This window comes from Bos javanicus, chromosome 14 (genome assembly GCF_032452875.1).
Source record: "Bos javanicus breed banteng chromosome 14, ARS-OSU_banteng_1.0, whole genome shotgun sequence".
In the NCBI taxonomy this organism is placed as follows: Eukaryota; Metazoa; Chordata; class Mammalia; order Artiodactyla; family Bovidae; genus Bos; species Bos javanicus.
Window position 1 is genome coordinate 46,327,317 of NC_083881.1, and position 21,715 is coordinate 46,349,031.

At 44.4% G+C, this 21,715-nt stretch overlaps 1 protein-coding gene across 2 annotated transcripts in view; it reads left to right on the plus strand.

Annotated features, from left to right (window-relative positions):
• EXT1 (exostosin glycosyltransferase 1) overlaps positions 1–21,715 on the plus strand; it is a 313,806-nt gene continuing 292,091 nt past the window's right edge. The window contains exon 1 of one of the 2 annotated variants that reach the window (XM_061439083.1): positions 1–1,805. In XM_061439083.1, coding sequence (XP_061295067.1) covers positions 844–1,805 — 962 coding nt within the window. In that variant the 5' untranslated portion in view covers positions 1–843. The remainder of the gene's footprint in view (positions 1,806–21,715) is intronic. The other variant, XM_061439084.1, reaches the window with a different exon arrangement.

The window sequence follows — 21,715 nt, forward strand, 5'->3', positions numbered from 1 at the left end:
TGTAGTGTCGGGAATGGAATGTGTAAGTGTAACATTCAGAACCGGGTAACATTCGGCGACCGAACGCGGCGGTCGGCAGCGATCGCGCGGGGGCCTGGGAAGCGCCGCTCGGGGCCGGCACTGCCCGCGGGGAGGACGCGCCGCCGCCGTCACCCAGCGCCGCCGCCGCCGCCTCCAGCCTTCTCCAGCCGGGCCGCCGCGCGTCCCGGGGGCCGGCCCCGCGAGCGCAGGAGTAAACACCGCCGGAGTCTTGGAGCTGCTGCAGAAGGGAATAAAGAGAGATGCAGGGATTTGTGAGGTTACGGCGCCCCAGCTGCAAGATGCACTAGCCGGCTGAACCCGGGGATCGGCTGACTTGTTGGAACCGGAGTGTTCTGCACGGGAGCCTGGATGAGTTGAAGTTGCTTTCCAGGGGCTCGTTTTCCACGCTGCCGAGAGGAATCCGAGAGGCAAGGAAATCACTTCGTCTTGCCATTGATTGGGCATTGGGAGCTTTCCCCCCCCCCCCCCCACCCCCCCCTCTCTTTCTTTTCCTCGGTCTTGTTGCATGCAAGAGAATTACAGTCCGCTGCTCGCCCGACCTGGGTGCGAGATATTTCGCCCCGCTCTCTCCCTTCCATTGTGCAACCCAAAGATGAAAGACCGAAGGGGAGAAAGTTAAAGAAATCGCCCACATGCGCTGGATCAGTCCACGGCTTGGGGAAAGGCATCCAGAGAAGGTGGGAGCGGAGAGTTTGAAGTCTTTACGGGCGGGAAGATGGCGGACTGGAGCTGAAAGTGTTGATTGGGAAACTTGGGTGATTCTTGTGTTTATTTACAATCCTCTTGACCCAGGCAGGACACATGCAGGCCAAAAAACGCTATTTCATCCTGCTCTCAGCTGGCTCTTGTCTCGCCCTTTTGTTTTATTTCGGAGGCTTGCAGTTTAGGGCATCGAGAAGCCACAGCCGGAGAGAAGAGCACAGCGGTCGGAATGGCTTGCACCATCCGAGTCCGGATCATTTCTGGCCCCGCTTCCCGGACGCTCTGCGCCCCTTCGTTCCCTGGGATCAATTGGAAAACGAGGATTCCAGTGTGCACGTTTCGCCCCGGCAGAAGCGAGAGGCCAACTCGAGCATCTACAAAGGCAAGAAGTGCCGCATGGAGTCCTGCTTCGATTTCACCCTTTGCAAGAAAAACGGCTTCAAAGTCTACGTCTACCCACAGCAAAAAGGGGAGAAAATTGCTGAAAGTTACCAAAACATTCTAGCGGCCATCGAGGGCTCCAGGTTCTATACCTCGGACCCCAGCCAGGCGTGCCTCTTTGTCCTGAGTCTGGACACTTTAGACCGAGACCAGTTGTCACCTCAGTATGTGCACAATTTGAGATCCAAAGTGCAGAGTCTCCACTTGTGGAACAACGGTAGGAATCATTTAATTTTTAATTTATATTCTGGCACTTGGCCTGACTACACCGAGGACGTGGGGTTTGACATCGGCCAGGCGATGCTGGCTAAAGCCAGCATCAGTACTGAAAACTTCCGACCCAACTTTGATGTTTCTATTCCCCTCTTTTCTAAGGATCATCCCAGGACAGGAGGGGAGAGGGGGTTTTTGAAGTTTAACACTATCCCTCCTCTCAGGAAGTACATGCTGGTCTTCAAGGGGAAGAGGTACCTGACAGGGATAGGGTCAGACACCAGGAATGCCTTATATCACGTCCATAACGGGGAGGACGTAGTGCTGCTCACCACCTGCAAGCATGGCAAAGACTGGCAGAAGCACAAGGATTCTCGCTGTGACCGGGACAACACCGAGTACGAGAAGTAAGTGACGGGCCTCAGTGGGTTAGCCCCGGGCCTTGCTCACCTGGGTCCAGGTGTGAGCTTGGGGAATGGGGGTGGGACAGGGGAGCCCCTCCGGTCCTCTTCCTCTTGCTCCAAGCCTGGGATGGAGCAGCCTGGTTTTTCGGTGTGTGGCTCGGAGCTGAGGACCCAGAGTTGGAGCTCCTCGGGCAAACGGAAAAGCCTGGAGCACTTTCTTGGGCCAAGTAGGTGACAGTGTCTCCCTCTTGCTTGGAAAACCTTCAAGGTGATGTGTCTTCTATGAAGGGTGTGAGTTTGATCCAAGTTTGGAACCTGCGCTTCAACGGCGGAGCCAGGAGAGTGTTGTGAGAGGTTATAGGGACCCCAGAGGCTCTAAATCCACCCAATCTCGAGACCTTCCACCCAAGACTGATGCTTTATTTGCTGTTCTCACGAGGAGGGAGGGGAAGCTGCTTTCCCTGGGATTCTCCCACCCTCCAGTTGTCATCTTTCCGTAAACCTTAAATGTGTGTTAGTAGTGGAAGTGCTCTAATTTTAGCTCCTAAACTTTCTGTGCCTGTCTCTTCCCTACTCCCAGATGGCATTGACTTTTATGAAGGGGGACTTTAAGCTGGTTAGGGCCTGTGATCTTGCATGCACGCATGCATTCATTCATGTGTGCTTGTTGGTATGTATATATCCTGCCTCCCCCCCTGGGAGAAAGCTGTTTGTAAATCTGGGCCTCAGCTCTACTGCTGTAAACTCCAGTTGCTAATTTAGATTTCCTCTTCCCTTTTGTCTTTATCAATTTGCATGTAAATCAGAGACTGTTACTCTCTGAATGCATGGTGAGATGCCTCCTCACCCTCTGGAGTGAAGCAAGTTTTGTCCAGTTGCTAAGTAACTGAGCTGGAGACTTTGTAGCCTTTCTCACTCTCCCTTTTCCTTCACAAAGATGGTAACTGACACACTGGACTAGAGAAGGGGGGGGGGGCTGTCAAAACTAGTTTCCACCAATGGGCTTTAACCTGAGCTTGGAGGGTCCCTTTCCTGGTGGATGGGGTGGGAGCTCTAGTTACTCAACTTGTGTCTGGCTTTGAAAGAGTTAGTGAGCTCCTACGGTGCATTTCCACGTTACGCCAGTTAAAAACCAGAGCAGCCTTGTGCTACCCAAGGAAGCAAGGGGAACCTCTCCGCTGAGTACAAGAGGTTGGCGGATTTTGCAGTTGATTCATGAAATGCAGAATAGGGGAAACGCTTCGCAGACCTGATTGGAACCGGAAGGGGCATGGTGGGGAAAGGGCCCTGAAATGAAAGGTTTGATTGTTGTCTGTGGATTTCCTCAGACACTCAGGCCTCTTGTCGGAGGGATTGGAAAGGAAGTTCAAGTCCTCCTGTACTTGATCGTAGACAGTAAAGGAGAGGGGATCAAACACTGGGATTCCCCAACCCCCAACACCTCTTGCCTTTCAAGCATAAGCAAAGCCTGAGGCTGTAGGGTCAATTATGAATCTAAATTGTCCCCTGCTTCAGGGGCAGTTACCTGTGAATGTTGGGTGCAGTTGCCCTGGCTTCAATTTTTCTCACAAAAGGAACTGTGGTTGGTAATGAACGCTTTGTTTACACGACATTTACATTGACCTATTCCTGTGGGTGCTTGTAACAAAAAAATGCTCATAGCCTTTGAAGAATTTCTTTGTCTGGTTTATGGTGGAGTAACTCGAGATGAAGTCTTAACCTTTCAGTCTAAAGCAGTCTTACTGAATTTTGTAGAAAGATCATGATGGTCTTCATTCTTCCAAAGGAGCTGGACCTGAGATCTTACCTTAAGAAATTGGAATTGTGCATTTATTTGGGAAACACCCTCCATCCAATACAACAATCATATCTGCTTTACCTTCCTAGGCCTCAAATGAATATTAAATGTCTACATTCTCTGCTGAAGCATTTTTCTAGAGATTTTGGCAATGAGGGAAGGAGGGGTTCGTTTTCTAGAAACTTTTAATTTTTGCTCATTAAATTTCCCTAATTTTTGACCCCTTTGTGATTGCACCAAGAAATCTGATACCCACGCCCTTGTTTTGGTTTATTTTTAAGGCCACAAGGGGTCAGGCCCTCAGGATTGAGTCTCCTTTGAAAAGTGGCATTTAGTGAGGAAGGCAAGTTGCTTCTTTCTCCTGAGCAGGGGTTTCTTTCACAGCCACTTCTGGATTTTCTTCATTCCTCTTTTGCATACTTTCCAGTGCTAACCTCGTTTCCTGGGATGGGATGGTGCTGTAGAACGTTTGTATTCATTGGCCTGGTTGACCTGGAGTTTTAACTCATTCCTCTCACTGAGTTATCTGGATGCTTTATCGTTGCTAAATGGTGTTTGCAAACACGATTGCCTATTGCGTTGACTTTGGAAGATATGAAGATGAAGAATGAGCTCTGATGTGGTGAGAATGCTCACACAGCAGGCAACCTGTTTTGTGCTCTGAAGTAAGCCCAACTACTGTACTTTGCTATTTATCCTGATGTTTTCTGGAAGTCAGCCGTGCATGTATCAGACACAGAACTCCTCCAATCAAATGCTGATCTCGTTCCAGCATTCTAGAGGAGGATGTTGCAGTTAGGTCTATAGAAGTTATCTAAGTTCGACTTCTCATACTGCCTAATGGTGTGACTTCTGATTCATCATCTTGAACCTTAGTTTATCTTTTGGTAGAATGGGTTTTAGATGGCTTCAGGGCACTCTATAAGCGTTCACTTGATAATGGCTTGTGAAAACAGAATCTGTTTTCATTTACTTCTTTTTTTTATTACCAAGTGTCTATGAAAATGCTTCAGTTTAATTTGCTACCACAAGTAACTACATATAACTTTGCTCTACAATTAGGGGAATGATAATTAGATTGAAAATTTATGGTCTCATGGCCAAGTTAGGATACCATAGAATATGTACAACTAAAAAAGTTGCTTTTAGTGAAATTTAGTCTTAAGTGACAATAAATACTTAGTTTCTTCATCTCACCGTCACTTTTGTGAAAAGCAGACATTTATTGCTAAAGGTATAGAAGAGCTACGTGGAATAAAGGGAAAGACTTTTGTCTTGTAATAGAGCAATAGTTGTGACCCAGACATCTAGGATTATATTAGAACATCCATTTTTATGACACTCATAATTAATTTTCATCAGTTACATATATTCACAGATGTAGATGACGCCGGCTAAAAGAAGTTGATGCGGTGATTACATGATTTGTAATGAGGCTTTAGAGAAATTCTATTTTACATCTTTTGAGCTTCTTATGCATTCTTACAGAATGACCGTAGTTTTTGCATGAACTACGTAGTTCAGATCCCTTCAGAGGGCATTATTGTGAAACTTCAAATTTGGCTTTCTGAAATAGAAGAAAGAGAAGGAAATGAGAGGTGGCTTCTATCTTTGACCCCTCCGAGGAAAGCGGTGGAGAATATTTTAAGGTGCTCTTCTGGTAACAGGCAGGATTCTGTGCAGGCCTTTTGGACACCTTTTTCCTGTGTTTGTTGAAGCTCAAAATCCTGGTATTTTTAAGGGTCCCGAGGTTAAGGAATCATTCGACTTCCAAACATCCTCCTTTTGCTGATGTGGAAACTGAGGGATAGACTGATGGATTTGCTTAAGGTCAGAAAACTGGTTCGTGGCAGGGGTAGTCCTAGAAAGTAAACCTTTTTCTGACTTTCTCTTCCTTGACCTACAATATTCTATCTTTAATTACAGACACACTTGAAAGCTCTCCAGACACTGGAAGGTCCTTGTTGATGGTGTTTCTTATAGGATTTCTCTTGGACTCATTTGGGAAGCTGATAAAGACTTTGGACAAGCTTTGTGGGAAAAAAAAAAAGAAGGCACATAGATGTATAATTTGTCATCTAGTTTTAGGAGTTGGTGCACAGCCACTACTAAAGGGCATTGTCAGACTTGAGAACTTTTGCTCTCGGGCTTGCATATTTCTTTTCATTGCCAACTAAGTTGGAGGTCCCTGGAGCTGCTGTGTCTGAGTAGGAGTTGTGGGAACCTTTCAGTTTGGCCTCAAGGAATTAATTCACTGAATGAGAAGCTGAATTCAGATGCATTCATGGCAAGCACAAAATGTGTACAAGTAAATGATGTGTTTATTCCCCCTTTTCCCAAGCTATGTTCCTAGACACCTGAGCCAGTTCGCGATCCAGCAGGGAACCTTGGAGGCATGAAAGGTGGAAATTGTGCTTCTCAGGTTTTAAATGTAGAAGCACCCTTTCCCCCACAGGTGTACAGTAGCACCAACACATTTCTAAAATAAACCACAAAGTCACAGTTTTAAAATAAAGCTAAGGCCAGCCCTAGGCTAATCTTGAAGTTGACAATTGTGTCTTCTTGAACTGAGGTTCTTAAACTTTCTCTAACACTCTTCCCCATTACCCCCCACCCCCAACCCCCACACTTTTCTCAATTCCTCTGAACTTGCTTTCTGGAGAGAGCTCAAGAACCTGGTTTGTAAGGAATCCCTAAAGGTTGGGGTTCTGTGTGCTACTGCTAAAGACACTGTAGATTGATTGAGTCCAGTTCAACAAATGACCATTGCCAGTAGAGGCCTTGACCTAAGCCTGCAGAGAATGGCTTGCTAGGAAGGCCCTGCCTGTGAGAGGCCACGTTGGTCGTCCCCGTGACTGTGACATCAGCTTTGGATGGCACAGACTTGGCCAAAACGCGTGTTCCCTTTGTTGGAAGGCCTGTGGATGTGCCTCCCCAGAATTGTGACAATGAGACACCTGCTGACAATGACCTTGAGTATGCCAAGGTAACACCAAAGGTTGTGCTTGGTAGGGCCTGGCTCCTCTGCTCACGGGTGTCTCGTCAGGCCACGTTCCGTTCCAGGTGCATGAGCTGAGGCCTGCTCTGGTGAGGTGCATCATTGTAGGCTGCACAGCTTGTGGGGCCTGAATGGGGGCTACAGCCCAAGCTGTGTGGCTCCTCTCATTTCTCTGAAGCCTGCTGCTCCCTCCTGACCGTCATTTTCCCGCCTCTTCAGAGGAACCTCTCTGGCTCAGTGGTCACTAGATGCCCCAGACTCTGGAGCATGTTTGTGCCTGGATGTGAACATAGGAGTTCGCATTTCCTTGAGCTCAACAACCATCTGGTCTTCCTTCAAAGCTCTTCTGCCCAGTGACCAAGTTCCTCTAATGCGCAAGGACCTCCTCACAATTGCATGGCGTTTGTCCAGTGCCTGACGTCAGGTTGCCTTTATTAGCGCCTTAAGCCTTTCAACCAGTGTAAGATCTCCATTTTACAGATAGGAGTGCAGGCCTCGAGAAGGTCAAGTAAGGAGCCACAGTTGTGTCCGGTGAGGACTCGGTGGTGCCCAAACCAGGCATTCTGAATGCCGAAGACAGTGCTCCCTCGACAGGACGTTACCACCTTAAAGAGCCAAACAACATGTCTGCCTGTTCACAGTTGTGTGTGAGTTTAATATCATTCCAGTGTTTGTGCATCATATCTCTCCCCCCCCCCCCCCCCCCCGATTTCCTTTCTATACACGTTTTCCAAGGAAAAATTTGGCTCAGAGATGGGATCAAGATGGCCCCATTTATCAGCGTGGCGTGCTGCAGTTCATGCCATGGAAAAGAGTCAGACCACAACTTAATGGCTGAACAGCAAAAGCATTGAACTCCTTCAACTCTTCCGTTCAGTTCAAGGCTTGTTAATAACTCTGTAGATTCTGGCTTTCATTCTCTCCTAAAGCTCTTCCCAGAAAAGTGAGGCAGTGAATGGTATGTGACCTTTGCCCTCACTGATAACACCTTGCGGAGTTTGCCCTCTCCCAGGTGTCAGTGAACCCGTGAGAGTGTACTGGAGTGACCACACTAGGTGTCAGGGAACCTGTGAGATGGTACAGGAGTGATCGTTGCCCCAGGTAAGAAGGGGTGATCCTGTAGAAGTGGGAGACCCGCTGGAAGGTTCCACTTCGGACAGAATGGGCCAAGTTTCTAGAGCATAGCACACCACTACTCTCTACCCTCAGGATCCCTATGGAAAAACAGTGGTTAAAAAATTATGAGTTATGCAGAGCCTAAGACCTGGGTTTGATTCTTGGGTCGGGAGGACCCCCTGGATAAGGGAATGGAAACCCACTCCAGTATTCTTGCCTGGAGAGCCCCATGGACAGAGGAGCCTGGTGGGCTCTGCAGCCCATGGGGTCTCAGAGTGGGACACAACTGAGTGACTACCACAACCACAACCAGCATGCAGAGCTTTTGTGAAAAATTAGGCAAATGCAAAAGATAGGAATATGAAAATAAGTTTCTTCTCTAATCCCCACAATAAGAGCTCACCACTATTGTTAAACTTCAGAAGCTCACCTTTTATAACCAAAATGTACACCTCTGTGATTATGTCATTCTGTCTCTGCATATCCAAGTACCTTCTACAGATATGTTAATTACTGCTTAATTAATAGTAAACAATGAATCTGACACATTTTCTTTCAGTGTCTTGTTTGTGCCAGACACATAGGTGTTGGAGCTTGGGGCATCCAGGAGTGAACACAGCAAACTTCCGGCCAGCCTCCTCAGTGGGTTTTATAAAGTCAGAGTCCGACTTTAAATGTATTTTTACATGTTGCTTTTTTCTTAACATTATCCCAGAGCATTTTTCTCTCCCTCTGAATAGGAAAAGCCTATTAAAATATTAAAATAGGATTTTTAATGGCTGCATAGTTCTTTTTAGTAACTCATGGCTATATCCTAGTTGATTTCCATTTTCTGAGTTAACAGATTTAACTTGTTTCCCGTCTTTTCTTGTACTTGGGCCTGTGATGAATGTCACTGTACTGAGGATTTGTTTTCTTCTTGACTAAGGTCTCTCTCGGAAAATACAGCACTTCCTTCCTCCCAGCCCCCACCCAGATCCCTTTTGGAGGAATAGCTGTTCTTGAGGTGAGTCTGAGCACCCATTTAGAGAAGTAGCCATCAAGAAATGACTGCTTAGATAAACATTTGTAGGTGTTAATTGGTCCTGCAGGGGGTCTTTGAAGCTCCCACAGCTCTGGTCCCTTTGAAGTTTTGTTTTTGCTGGAGCCAAAACCCTCTGTTGTGTCTCTTACTGAGTAGACTTCTTCCTCCCTGCATTCTGCAATCCTTTCCTGGGATCTCAGAATCTGTGGGCCTAACCTGGGTAGGTGTCATTTTTTAAGTTAATTGTATCAGTCGCTCAAAGTCCCTCATCTCTTTTCTCTTTGGTTGTTGAGTTTACAGTTCTTTGGAGGTGAATTGAGGTAGTGGCTTTGCCTGAGGGGTGTCCAGGTCAGATCTGGGATTCTAAGTGCAAATGAGGCACTATTCTAAGTGATTTAAATACCAAGTCAGGGGGGAATTGGTTAGGGCTCAGTGCTTTCACTGCTGAGGGCCTGGGTTCAATCCCTGGTCAGGGAACTAAAATTCCACAAGGCTCTCTGTGTGGCCAGGAAAAGAAGAAAAGCAAAAAACCAAGAGAGAAAACAAAGTGAACCGAATTCCTTAGGCCTAGTTAGTTAGGCTCTCTTTGCATCGTAATTGCTTTGAGCAGCAGTGAGAATTCTGGAGAACTTTGCTTGTCTTGTGTACCTTCTTGTTTCCCTCAAAGCCCTTTAGAAGAGTGCAGCGACCCTGGACCAGGGAAGTCACTGACCCACACACATTTCTGGACTAGGTGATGAACCTCTCAGCCTCAGTTTCCACATCTGTGAGTGGGGATCACAACCCCTCGCTGGGACATTGAAAGGAGGTAGTGTGGGTGCATGCTTCTGATGCAAAAACTGGTAAATGCTAATGTGCTCTGCAAGGTGGTGGTGTTTATTAAAAACCATCTTCCTGCCATTTTCTAATCAGCCACAGAGGTTTGCTTTGTTTCATAACTTGGCTCTTTACTAAGCCACAGAAATAACTGCTCACCTCTCTCTTGATGTGTAATCCTCAGGAAATTGTGGTAGGTGCTCTGGAAGGCTACCCATTGTTTCTGTGGGCTGTGGAAAGATGTAGATGGGCATTGGAGCTTGCAGGTGGGCTGGGGCAAGGGTACGAGAAGGTGGAGTGGGCTGTCTCTGGGGCAGTCAGGCACTGCCTTGCCTCCACATCCTCCAAGTTTCCTGGGCGACTGCTCCAAGAATGCGGATGGTCACTTTTGCAGGTGACTTCGGCACCCTGATCAGTTGAGGGTAACTTTTGGGAGAATACCGCATGGGTTGGTTCCACAGGCCCTTAGGTTGCAAAGAGCAGAGTACCGCTCAGGCCACCTTAGGTCACAGGATTTATTGTGAAGGGCACAGGGAACAGAAGCTGGATTGGAACTGCTCCAGTGAGTTCTCAGGACCCAGCACAACACCTGGGTATCTCCATCTGGACCTTCATCTCTGCCCTGGCTGGCACCTCTGTCCCTGTGTGTGTCTGCCAACCACGGGCCAGTCCTTCCTGAATTCTCTCATGCAGGCGCTGGATGAAACCAGCCTGCTTGGCTGCCCTGGGTATCCTTACTCCTTCAAGGGAGAGCCATTTGTATTAGGCCACGTCTCTAGGTCTGGTGGCAACCTCATCAGTTAAAAGGCTGCCCTGTCAGATTGTCATTCTTGATTGAATTGGTGGCTATCCTTTTGCAAAGAGCAGCCTAAAGTTGCTTCCTGAAACGGGGGCTGTGGTTAGGGGAAGTTGGCTGTGGTAAACACTGTTGAAGCCATATCCTGTTGGCACTGACAGATTTGAGCCTGGTTGATGATGATGATAGCATTCTTGAGAGTGTACCATGTGCTGGGTAATGGGCGGTATCTTCTTGAATCTTTATGTCCACCCAAGCAGGAAGATATGCATTTGAGATGCAGAACAAAGTTCAGAGAATCTTTATAAGTGACTTGCCTAAGTGCACACAGCAGGGGTACCAACCAAGGGCCATTGGCATTCTGCGCCTACGTTCTTCACGTTGGCGTCTGTTGCTTCTGCACAGCTGGAGTTGATGTCATAAAGACCACACACATGCGTCAACAATAGCGTGATTGATTTATAGAATATCACTCGTGTTTCTCACCTAGAATTTATTTCATCTTACTGAAGAAGAGACAGTTTTAACCAGCTTGGTCATCTGGTTTCTTAGCCCACAGCAGATTCAAAGCAATCAATTTAAAGAGAGAGGGATTCTTGGGAAGGCAGGTCTGGGAAGAAGGGACAGCTGGCAACCCAAATAGAAGGAAGCAGGCCGGGAAGTGGCAACACCCAGAAGAAGTAAAGAAGCCCGCCCTGAAATTTTTTTTTTTAATTTATTTTTATGGGAGTGTAGTTGCTTTATAATGTTGTGTTAGTTTCTGCTGTACAGCAAAGTGAATCAGCCATACATATACATATTTTCCCTCTTTTTTGTATTTCCTTGTTATTTATGTCATCACAGAGCCTTGAGTAGAGTTCCCTGTGCTCTACAGTAGGTTCTCATTGGTTGCTAAGTTTATACGTAGTATCAGTGCTAGTCTCCCAATTCATCCCACTGTCCCTTTTCCCTCTTGGTATCCGTACATATGTTTGTGTGTACATCTGTGTCTCTAGTTTTGCTTTGCACATAAGTTCATCTGTATCGTTTTTCTAGATTCCGTATATAAGTGATATTATACGGTATTTTTCTTTCTTACTTCACTCTTTATGACAGTCTCAAGGTCCATCCATATCTCTACAAATTACACAATTTCGTTCCTTTTTATGGCTGAGTAATATTCTATTTTATGTGTGTATATATATATATATATATATATATATATATATATATATGTACCACATCTTCTTATCCATCCAAGAAGCCCTGCCATTTAAGCTCAGCTGGCCCAGAGCCTGAGCGTGTCCTACAGATATCCCATACGTGTGCCTGTGGGTCCTGTCCCCTAGCTCTGTGGCGGTCACACCGACCAGAGCTCCTGTAAATATTGGATAAACTATGCCATGGCATAGTGCCGACCACAAGCCATCACTTGTGTACACTGGCCTTTGTTTAAGTAAGTCAGGGAGCATGTAATGAGTTTTATAACTTTTTTTTTTTTAACCCCTGTGGTGAAAATAAAAATATTTTGGTGGCCCTCAAAAGAAGCTCTCCATTTGAAAGCTTATCTATTAATACTAAACTCAGCAAGTTCCCCAAGGGCTCGGGGTACAAGGGATGTCCTTGGGACTTGTATCAAAGTTCTGGTATTTGTTGCTAACTCAGATTTCTGGGGTTTTATGATACATATCAGTACTGTAATGAGAAATACAAAGTTTTCTGGTATTGCTGTGTGGGCCTGTGATGCTAGTTATTCTTGATTGACTAGTCTTCCGAGTGACTTGGGCCCTGGGCTCAGGTAAAGAGCTGCCCCAGGTGTGGAGTGTGGAGGCTAGGAATTAGAGAGAGAACGTGCCCATAAGGGGATGAAGAGCCACTTGTCTAGAGCTTAGAGGCTGCCTGGATGGTGCGTTGGGGCGCATGTCCTGCTTTTCCCCTTTCTAGGGGCGTCCAGCATGGGGACCAGTGGGTGGAAATCTGGAATGGATTTCATACATCCTGCATAAATGCTGGCATTCTGACAGACCGGTGGGAAGCATCCGCAGCGGCACTGATAAACATAGGACCGTGCCGCCATGGTACTGGGGTTCGCCTTCGAGGCTTCTTGTTCATCCATACAGTATGGTGGGGGTGGGGCTGGAGCAGGTGCAGCTCCACCTGCCTTTCTGTCCTCAGGCTCTTAGTGGAGTCTCATTCCTCCTCTTCCTCCTTTTCCCCGCATGCCCTCCTGTCTCTCTCTTGGAAAGCTGTCCCCTGCTCCGTTCATTTCTTCCAGAGTCACTTCCTTGAGGCCCCAGACATCTCACAATCCCCTGCTTTGGGCTCTTGTAGAACTGTTCTCCCTGGCACGGCTGTGTTTTTTTCCATTTGTTTAACTATCTGTTTTTCTCTCTTTCCAGAAATTGTATAGGCCCTAAGGGGAGGATTCAGGTTGGTTTTGCACTGAACTTACTCAGCTGATACTTACTGAGCACCTGCTGTTTTCCAGGCACTGGGGATTCAACACTGACCCAAACAGACACACATTCCTGCCCCGTGATGGCCCCAGTCTAACGATTGGAGACTGATAACCATGTCTGTTGTGGCCTATGTTAGAAAGCTTTGGATCCTGGGAAGAAAACAACCTATGGAAAGGGGTGAAGATATTGGCTCTCAACCTGGGGAACTTCTGGAAACGGGGCCCAGGTCCTAGTCCTGGCCAATCAGACTCTTGGGGGATGAAGTTCAGGTGTTTAGAAACGCTCACCAGGTGATGTGGATGCACAGTGAGAATGGGAGTGGGGCATTTACAGTAAATGTGGGGGCAGGAAGGCCCTGTTGGTAAAGGGACACTGAGCCCAGTCACTGATGTATCTTCACAGCCTAGCACTGTGCCTGACCCACCCACACTGGGCACTCAGTTTTTGGTGGGTAAATGAAAAAGAGAAATTACATTTATTTAAACAAGTTACGTTTATTTGTAAATTTAAAAAATTAATTTGGTAAATCACACTTATTCATTTATTTTACATGTATTTAATTACATTTCTTTAACATGTATTTATTTGATTACTGTGTTTAATCAAAATGCGGCTGACTATCGATTCAATGTATGGGTCTGTAGGTGTCCCTGTCTTTGGTTTACAGCCCAGGAATCCCTGTGCTCTCCCCAAGTGCATCATTTACTGATTCACCCAGTTTCTTTTTATTTCCAAAGGGGATATTTCTCCCAATAACCTTTTTCTGCCCCTCCACAGTAGTTTCCTTTCTTTTTCTTTTTTGTTCTTGTTCTGTTGAATAAGCTATCCGTGAAACCAAATTAAAATGAACTGACAGGCTTTACTATGTAATGTGAATCTAAGGAATTTATTGCTACAGGAGAAACCATTATGGTGTTTTTGTCATTTAATTTTAACAGTCTGTAGATATTGGGACTTTCTGTCCCCCCTTAATTGCAATTTTTCTCCCAAATGGTAGGTTGAATATAACTTTTGGCTTTCATTTCCTGCTCAGGTTACATCCCAACTCTGTTAACTGATATTGAAGCATTGCCCCAGAGTATATAGTAACACGGTGCTTAATTGAGCTATCAGGCTTCTAATGAATTCATATTGAGATTTATCATTTAATTAAAAAGCAAAGGGGAAAAAAAGCAGAGGGAAGGTATTCCATTGTTTCTCTCATTGGCCTCCATTTCCTGCCTGTAAAAATCTGCTGACTTGTTTGTGTTAGCTTGTGGAATTGTTCGGATATTGCGTAGAAGTATTCAAGGTGTGTAGATCAGAGAGAAGACACTGGATCACACTTACTTGGCTTCTTAGTAGGTCTTAAATAAGGATTCTGGTTTGGTGGCCATCATATGACACTTGATTAAATATGAATTATATTTTAGGTTTTTACAAAGCTTGGGAAGGTCATTTTCCAAAATGATTTCTAGGTCTGTATATCTGAAGCAATCTGAAAATCTAATCAGAACGGATCTAATACCGAGATGCTTCAGCTTTACTGAGCAACAGAGAATAAATTTTTCTTGAAGACATCATTTCTTAAATGCCACATGCTCCTTTAAAATTCACACTGCATTAAAAAAGCTACCTTTAAGCAACACCTTTTATGATAACTGCATTTTTAAGCATTGCAAGTGTAATGTTGCAAATCTGTAAGTGTAGGGTCGTCAGTCTTTTATTGATTCAGAGACTGGAAATGTATAATATGCTCTGTATTTAGATTGTAGAGCTATATTACATGTTTTTTAAAAAATTGAATAGTATTCTATATGAAGATAAAATTTAAGTACCTAAATGTTTAGTAAAGTTCAGAGAAGGAGTAGTATTTTCCTCCACTTATTTTAGACTTAGCCACCTCTAAGAAGTGACCCAAGTAGGGTAAAAGAGAATGCTGCTGCTGCTGCTATGTCACTTCAGTCGTGTCCAACTCTGTGTGACCCCATAGACGGCAGCCCACCAGGCTCCCCCGTCCCTGGGATTCTCCAGGCAAGAACACTGGAGTGGGTTGCCATTTCCTTCTCCAATGCATGAAATTGAAAAGTGAAAGTGAAGTCATGCAGTCGCATCCAATTCGTAGCGACCCCATGGACTGCAGACTACCAGGCTCCTCCATCCATGGGATTTTCCAGGCAAGAGTACTAGAGTGGGGTGCCATTGCCTTCCCTGAAAAGAGAATAACAAGGATGAAATATCAAAAGAGACCTTTCTGAAAAATTGAGATATAATTGACATATAACATTGTGTTAGTTTTAGGTGTACATCATAATGATTTGCCAAATGAAGATTTATATAGATATATTGTAGAATATTATATATATACACGTACTGTGCCAGGCTCCTCTGTCCATGGAATTCTCCAGGCAAGAATACTGAAGTGGGTAGCTGTTCCCTTCTCCAGGTGATCTTCCCAGTGCAGGGATCAAACCTGAATTTCCTGCATTGCAGGCAGATTCTTTACCGTCTGAGCTACCAGGGAAGTCCTCCTATATGTTAGCAATATGTATATGTTGTGAAATGGTTATACAGTAAGTTTAGTTAACATCTATCACCATACATTTTTACAACTTTTTTTCTTGTGCTGAGAAATTTTAAGACTTACTCTCTTAAGAGCTTTCAAACATACGTTACAGTGTTGTTAACTCTAGATACCATGCTATACATTGTATCCCCAGGACCATTTATCTTAAAACTGAAAGTTTGTACTTTTTGACCACCTTTTTATTCACAAGTGGTATTCATATGGTATGACTATCATATGGTATTTGTCTTTTTCTGACTTATTTCACCTGGCATAATACCCTCAAGATCTGTGTTGTCCCAGATGGCAAGCTCTCCCTCTTTCTTAAGGCTGAATAATATTCCATTGTGTATATGGACCACATTTCCTTTATCTGTTCTTAGGTTGTTTCTGTGTCTTGGCTACTGTAAATGATACTGTCAAAATAAATCTAAAGTTTTTATAAAAATAAGCTCAGAGATTAAGTGCTCTTAAATTCCAAGTATGAAGTAGGTATTCTAGGGGTGTTGGTGACACTTTGGGCCTCGCTGGGTCCTCAGGTTTCCCTTTACTGGTTTTCTTGCACAGAGTCCTGTGAGTTCGCCCCTGATTGGAGCTGGCAGGTCTGTCTGTACACACATCTGTGTGTCTTTGCATCTGTCTCTTCATCTGAGGAGAGGAGCCTGGTGTCAGTCATGCTATCACGGTGTCAGTTTTATCTGGAAGGAGGAGAAATAAGTTCATTGGCGTCATCTTAAAGATCTGATGTAACTCTTGTATTATATAGATAAGGAAGTAGAGATCCAGGGAAGTTGGGCAACTTGCCCAAGGTCATGTGGCTGGTTATGACAGAACAGGGAATGGAGCACCTGCCTCTTGACTTCCAGGAGTGTGACCATGTGGCATGGAGGTCATGCACTTGGGCTCTGGAAGCCAGGGGCTTGAATGGTGGTTCTGCCACCAGCCATGAAACCCTGGGTGTCTTCTTTCCTCCCATTTCTTCACTTATAACATGCGGATGATACTAACTCCTACTTCATAGGGTTGTGACTGTGAGGACTGAGTGAATATTACACATAAGATGCTTAGAACAGTGCTTACGCGGTAAGCGATCAGTAACCATTGTTACTGTCGTTAATCTTCCTGTGCCATTGAATCACGTTTGTCTTGTACAGTTTCCGATTTACCCCTTGTGTCTATTTATCATCCCTTTCATTTCTTCCATTGGCTCTGTTTATAGCTCAGTCTAACTGTAACCTGCAGTGTGATACAGTAGCTTGCTAGTCATATAGAAGTTCTAGGTGGTTTGGCAAGTGCCCAGAATTCCAACCACCTGTTGTAACTGTTGCCAAAATACAACAGATTTTCATTTCCCAGAAGTTGTTTCACCAAGGATGCAGATCACTAATATGACTTAATGTCTTAGAATTTTTTTTTCTTTTGCAAACGTACACATCATGCTTCCCACCCATTCTGTGAAGCTGAGCGATGACATGAATCTTCTTGTTCCTGCCTCTTTTTTTTCCTTATTTAAACTTTTTATTTCTTCTTGGAGTATACCCGATTAACAACGTTCTGATAGTTTCAAGTGCTCAGCAAAATGATCCAGTCATACATATGCACGTATCCATCCTCGCCCACCCCCGCTTCCATCCATTGTTCCTGCTTTTTGAAAAAGCAGTAAAACACTGGCAGACGTGCCGGTGGCATCACCTGAAATGACTTTCTGAGCCAAACCTGCTTGAGACAGAGAAGATAATACTATTTGTTTTTCTTTTTTCTTTTCTCTCAATTCAAGTAGATGGAGGCGCAGTCCCCTCATGATGGGGTACTTAGCAAATCAGGAAGTGATAACAGTGAATGACTTTCTACTTTCCCACATTTGCATGATCGTTAACAATTGATGGCTTTTCTTTAGGAAGGCATTATCAGCTGCAGCAGGAACCAGACCCCTGGACCCTTTCTGCGTGCTAAGTTAAAGCAGCGCTGTACCTACCCTTGATGATAAACTTGTAATTGCAGTCAGGGTGAACGTTGGGGAGGAAATTTTAGCCTGTGTTCTGAAGATCTGGGAGGGTTCAGACACATCGTAATTTATATTTTCATTCTTTCTCTCAAGACACACAGCTGCAATTATGAACAAACATGTGGTAGGAGCTGTTCTGAAATAACCATTTCTGCCACCAAATCCAGATGTGATCTGATTCCTACTTTATTCCATACTGAAGCGGGCCTGACTGTGTGATTAACATGTACCACACGGGCCACACCTTATCCCTTGGCACTTTATTACATCCTCCCGCCCCCAAAAGAACAGGATCGTATCCTTGTTGTAAATCACAGAATCCTATAGCGTGTTCTTTAACATCAGCTTTTGCAAAAGAGACTCTAGGGACAGTTCATTAAATGTAAGTGGGACCTTCCGCCGTCATCTCAAACATAATACTGCTTGGCTGCAGAGAATAAGCAGATGTGTATTTTATTCATAATAGCGACTCTAATCTTGTGTTTGTATGTGGAGGAAATATTCAAAATCATTTTTTTTTTCTGGGAATATTATTGGGTCGGTGTTGCATATTGTTTTCTACCAAGAATCAGGAACTTTTTTTTTGTCCCCCTTTCCTTGTCCCACAGTGCGCTCATAAACTGCTTTTCTTTCTCCCAGTAAGCTGACTTGCAGATTTAGGTAGTAGTAGAGATAAAAGGATCATTTTGTATTTCCAGTTAGCTCATTTAATTAGATGAGGTGAACTAATTGGATTTTTTGACATGTCTTTTAACATCTAAGATACTTGCTTTGGAATTCCCAGGTACAGCAGCTTTCTCAGTCTGTTCCTTGGTTCAGGACTGGTGTAAAACCTGTCATTTGAAACCTGTCATTTGAATTCCCCTTGAGGGGGTAGAAAAGTGGCCGAGTGATTTTTCAGATAGTGGAGCATAAATCAACAGGCCCAGGGCATTCCCTGGTTATCACCAAGCTCATCAGCAGAAGCCTGGATTAAGCATTGCTCTGTCCGCACACAGCAGCTGAGGTGGTAACCTAAGGGCCTGTTTCCATCACGTGTGCACGGACTCTCTGAAGCTTCCTCACCCCTCTGTTAGAGGTCAGCAAGCTTTGGGGGACCTCCTTATGTCCTGTCATTCAGGGCCTGGGGAAGTTCTGGAATTTAGATTGGGGCAGTTTTAAACCTTACATCATTCTACTGTGCATTGTAATTATTTAGGTTTTGTCTCCCTAGATACCTATTTTGTCTCTCTAGGTGTATACTTGGGTAAAGCTGGTTCCTTTTCCTTTGTACCCCCAGAGTTCACCCCCACTTCAGTAGCTGACTTGCTAGGTACTTAGTTAAATCTTACTGCATTTGATTAGCCCATTGAAGTCCTTTCTTTGCTCTAGAAATTCAAGAACCCAAACAGATGAAGGTAAGACTATGGTGTATATACTGGAATTTTTTGTTTTTTAAAAAAATATTGTTTTTTAGTTTAATTTTTCTTTAGTATCTATCTTTTTCAAATACAGACCAAGGGAGCCAAAAAATTTACTGGGATCCAAGTACATAGCACCTCATTTCATGGTGGAAGAGTAACCGTAATAGGCTCTGTCTCTACTATTTGCCTCCAGACATCTTTTGATCACAAAGTGTTTTGGAGGTTTCATACTTTGTATTCTACTTGGACTTAAGTAAGACTTAAATCATAAGTTTTATCTTTAGACTTGTGTATTTGTTTTTCATCTGTTTTCCTGGTATTAACACAGTGCTGAGCATATAGTAGCTCCTCTAGAAATATTTGTCCAATGAGTATCTTTGGCCATGGTGACCTATAAATGTGGAAAGAAAGACTTTTGGAACTTAATAGAATTTTTTCATTTTGTTTGGAATAAGCAACCCAAAGGGGATATTGAATAGAAAAAGTAGGTTTAGAAGAATCCCCCCTTCTTTGCCCCCCCCAACATTAGGTTAAGTATAGTGTTAGTTGCTCAGTTGTGTCCAACTCTTGGTGACCCCGTGGACTGCAGCCTGCCAGATTCCTCTGTCCATGGAATTCTCCACGCAAGAATACTGGAGTGGGTAGCCATTCCTTTCACCATGGGATCTTCCTGACCCAGGGATTGAACTGGGTCTCCTTCATTGCAGGTGGATTCTTTACCAGGTGAGCCACAAGGGAAGCCCCGTGAAGTTAGAGATTCACCAAAATCAGATGATGATTTGCAGCTTTGAAATAACTTGTGTCTCTGACTGTCATTTTAGCTATGGGTAGGTTCCCGGTCGTAATTCTGTAATGTCCTGCAAAGTCTGCTTTATGGCCCTTGAGCTGCACTGTGTTGTTTAAGGCCTCGGTTCTTGGCCAGGTACAGTTTCTATTGCTTCAAAGTTCGCTTCCTCCTGGAGGGCAGGCCGAGAGAGAGAATTCCTTGTAGGGAAGTGTGGTGGACCTTCCTGACAGCTCCACAGGAGAAGAAGCCTCTGCTCACTCCTTTGGTGTTTCTATTGCCCCCTCCCAGGAAGGGACCAGCCTTGCTGCTGGGACCAGAATCTCCATCCCCACTGTCTGCTAATGAATGGGGCACCGCCTACCGTGCTGAGCCAACAACTCTTGGTGCCCTCAGCCTTTCTGAACTCTAATCCCATCCTCAGAGACTGTACACGGAAGACCCAGGGATGCAGTTCTGTGGCCTCATGCACCCGGGGCTGTTTCCTGCCGGAGGGCTTTCAGCTTCCAGGGTTCGTCTCTAGGCTACTTCATTCTTTTCTTCCAGGCCTTCCATTGCCACTCACTTCTCTGCAGAGCAGCTCCTGTCACCTCCCACCGCCTTTTGACAGGGATGGGTTTTACACACCTCTTTTTTCCTGGGTCCTCTCTGGCTGTTAACCAGGGACTGTCAGAGGCATTTCTTTGTGGCTGTTCACGAAAACCCTCCCTCTCGTCTGAGTCACCCACCCTACTCTCTGCCGCTGCTTTTTAGTTCTTTAGTTCGTCTTTTTTTAGTAACCCTCCCTCCCTCCTGTGAGGGTTGTGTGCACATGCATACACACACACACTCTCTCTTTCTCTCTCTCTTCCTGTTCCCTAATTCCCTTATCCTACGTCACCCCTCTTATTGCCATTCAAATCAAGCTGTTCTAACTCTTAAGAGTTCTTATCTCAGAAGCTGGAGTTTACATTTAACTTTTAAGATAGAGCCACCCAAAGCTATACCGTAAACCACAATCCAGTGAGTGTTTGAGAAAAGAAAGTTTTTTTAATTACGATTGCAGATTGCAGAACTAATATTTGAGCACTGTTCAAAGTTCAGATGCTACAGAAAGTGAAACTTACCTGTAATGCACCCATATATCATCTTGAACTGTTGAGTGTATCTATCCTGTTTTCAAGGCACATAGCATATTATTTATTTTCTTGAAAATAGGATTATTTTACACAGACGCACACACACAATCTCCTCCTTTGTAATTTTTTTTTATCGCTGAATTATACATCAAGCACTGTTCCATGTCAGTACATACAAATCTCTCCCTCGTTTTAATAGCTATATGGTATTCCATTGTGAAAATAATTCTTTGATTAGGTTACAGCAGGGTATCAAGTGTGGCATTTGAATCCTGATCGTAGTCTGTCTTCCTGTATATTTAGCTTCCATTCTTGGTCCAAGAAAAAGCGGTACCTAAGTATACTTCTAGCAAAATGAGTGTTTTTTTGGGGGGAGGGGGCGGGGATAACTAGTAGTTTAAGTGGTGTATTTTTTTCAATTGCCTATGCCTGATTAAAGATCTATTTTAAAGGTTAAAAAGCCTTAGGATTTTAATTGCTTTTTAAAATACAAAAATAATGCACAGTTTAGTGTGTCGATTTAACTAAAGGACCAAAGTCTGTTAACTGAAAAAACGTAAGTCTATGTACAGGAATAAAGAAATGTTTTCACAGAAATTGAGACTTCTCTGAGATTCAGAATTGCAGACAGTGAAATTTGGGGTGTGGCCTCTTAAATAAATGTAATTTGGAAAAGCTTTTTAGCACTACTTCACATAGTACTTTCAAAGTGTCTGTTTATTTTCTCTCTCGGCACAAGTGAGCACAAATCATAACTGGTTAGATGATATCAAAAGTCTGAGACTAGGGTAGGGAGTGGGTCTTACTCTGATTTGATCAAAAGCAAACAAAGCAAAAGCAAATGGAAAAAAAAAAAGTCAAGTGTTTCTCATTGTGGGACTAAAATGCTGCATGCTGAGTTTTCACTTTCTGATTAGAACTGACAGTTGAACAGATATGATTTATGTCTTTGGGGTCAGGAAGAAACTGTCAAATTTTAGTGTGGCTGTTCTTTTCTCTGTCTCCCCCTTACTTTTTCCCCCCCTTAAGCATGACTGTATTAATCAGATAGCAGCCAGTGTTTGACATGTCC